At 26.3% G+C, this 1,737-nt stretch overlaps 1 protein-coding gene across 2 annotated transcripts in view; it reads right to left on the reverse strand.

Moving 5' to 3' along the window:
- Window positions 1-999: 999 nt before the first annotated feature.
- Window positions 1,000-1,737, reverse strand: part of LOC110032005 (DNAJ protein JJJ1 homolog) — an 11,459-nt gene continuing 10,721 nt past the window's right edge. Inside the window, exons 3-4 of one of the 2 annotated variants that reach the window (XM_020735501.1) lie at window positions 1,638-1,691; window positions 1,000-1,571 (exon numbers count right to left, since the gene is read on the reverse strand). In XM_020735501.1, the coding sequence (XP_020591160.1) occupies window positions 1,430-1,571; window positions 1,638-1,691 (196 nt within the window). In that variant the 3' untranslated portion in view covers window positions 1,000-1,429. The remainder of the gene's footprint in view (window positions 1,572-1,637; window positions 1,692-1,737) is intronic. The other variant, XM_020735502.1, reaches the window with a different exon arrangement.

Here is a 1,737-nt window from a genome sequence, read left to right on the forward strand (position 1 = left end):
GCCTTTTCTAGCACATGAGGATAATGCGATTGATTTTTTTCTTTTTCTTTTTTTTTGCAAAGGGAAATAAGATTTTATTATTATTATTATTATTATTATTATTATTATTATTATTGTTATAAGTAATATAAGAGTTCTGATTATAAAAGATTATTTCTTATCAAAATAAATTCTAAATAATATAAATTTCTTAAGAAAATTAAAAAAAATACGAAAATAGGCCAATTATCTACCCTAAACTTAAAAGCAATATCTGATAATAAAATAAACATGTAATTTTATAAGATACTTTGAAATAAATAAATAAATAAATAAACATTGAGAAATGAATATATAATTTAATTCAAAAAAAATATTTTCTTAGTATTAATTGACCTATTTTCAAAAACAAAGAGATTAATTACATCTCTACACTATCAAATTTTTTAGAAAATTAGGCTAAATCCTGAATAGGCTCGATGCTTTTTCCCTTTGCTTCCATTCCATTAAAAAATAATCTTACAATCTATTTTAGGAACAAAATAAAGTGCATAATCTATTTTAAATAACTTAATAATATATATTCATAATCTAAATATTCAGCTAAAAGGGAAATAAATCAGAATAAAGATAAACATCAAAAATAATTTAAATATGAAAGCTACTAATTATAACAAACTCCTAATTTAGCTGCATGATTTCCGTACTTCCTGATTGACACACACTATAAAAATACTCACGAATTTGATTTAAATCACCCATCATAAACATTGAGAGCCCCCTTACATACATATCACCTAATTCTATTTACATATCAAACACCCTTCACATTTTCATGTATATGTTTACGATACCAAGGCATTATACGTGTAAATATCAAACTTTTGAGTATAGAAATGCAAATAGGTAAAACAATGTGGATATGTATGTAAAATTTCAAATAAAATAAAATAAAATAAGTTAATTTTGTTGGGCCACATCAAGCAAGGTTCAAGTAGAACAAAGTAACAATGAGACCCATCAGAATTGCATTATTGCAAGTAGCAAATAAGTGTTCCTCTTCCCTAAAATAATGTCACAATAATCACGAAAAAAAATCATATAAAATTGGACAAAAATGAGCTTCGAAGCTCGGGGAATTTACATGCATAACACGGGGAACATTGTTATTTACAAATTAGGCATCATCTTTCATTCATTTTTTTCAAATTTTCGCTCAAATATCAAAATTTATGTTCGTGGTATTCATAAATGTATTGGTTCGTAGTTCAAAAAAATCACCTCGTGCTTGATTTGTAAATATCAATGTTCCGGGTGCTCTGTATGTAATTATCCCAAACAAATATTTAAGAAAATGGAGTGCCTGGTGGATGCCAATTAAGTCTTTAAAACTCTTGAAAAGTACTGCGGTCATCCTCAAATCAACCCTCTAATTCATCATATTTATGTTTTAGCCCTCAATTTTTTTTTTAAATAAAAAAAAAATAAAAAAGAGGAGTGATATGTGGGACCCCCTCCATTTTTTCTCCTCCCTTCTTCCACCATAGTTCTTGAAGAATGAATGCTCTGCTGACATGATCTGAAATTTGAAGCTACTTATAAAATAATAAACATATGTAAAATTTCATACACATAATCAGAGGAAAAAAAATATTTACCATGATTTAAGCATTGCATGACCAGTCTTACTCAAATGAGAAAACAATTTATTCCTGCAACATTGAAGGTTAAATATATAAATATGTAAATATATATATA

This window comes from Phalaenopsis equestris, unplaced genomic scaffold, assembly GCF_001263595.1.
Source record: "Phalaenopsis equestris unplaced genomic scaffold, ASM126359v1 Scaffold000873, whole genome shotgun sequence".
Classification (NCBI taxonomy): domain Eukaryota; kingdom Viridiplantae; phylum Streptophyta; class Magnoliopsida; order Asparagales; family Orchidaceae; genus Phalaenopsis; species Phalaenopsis equestris.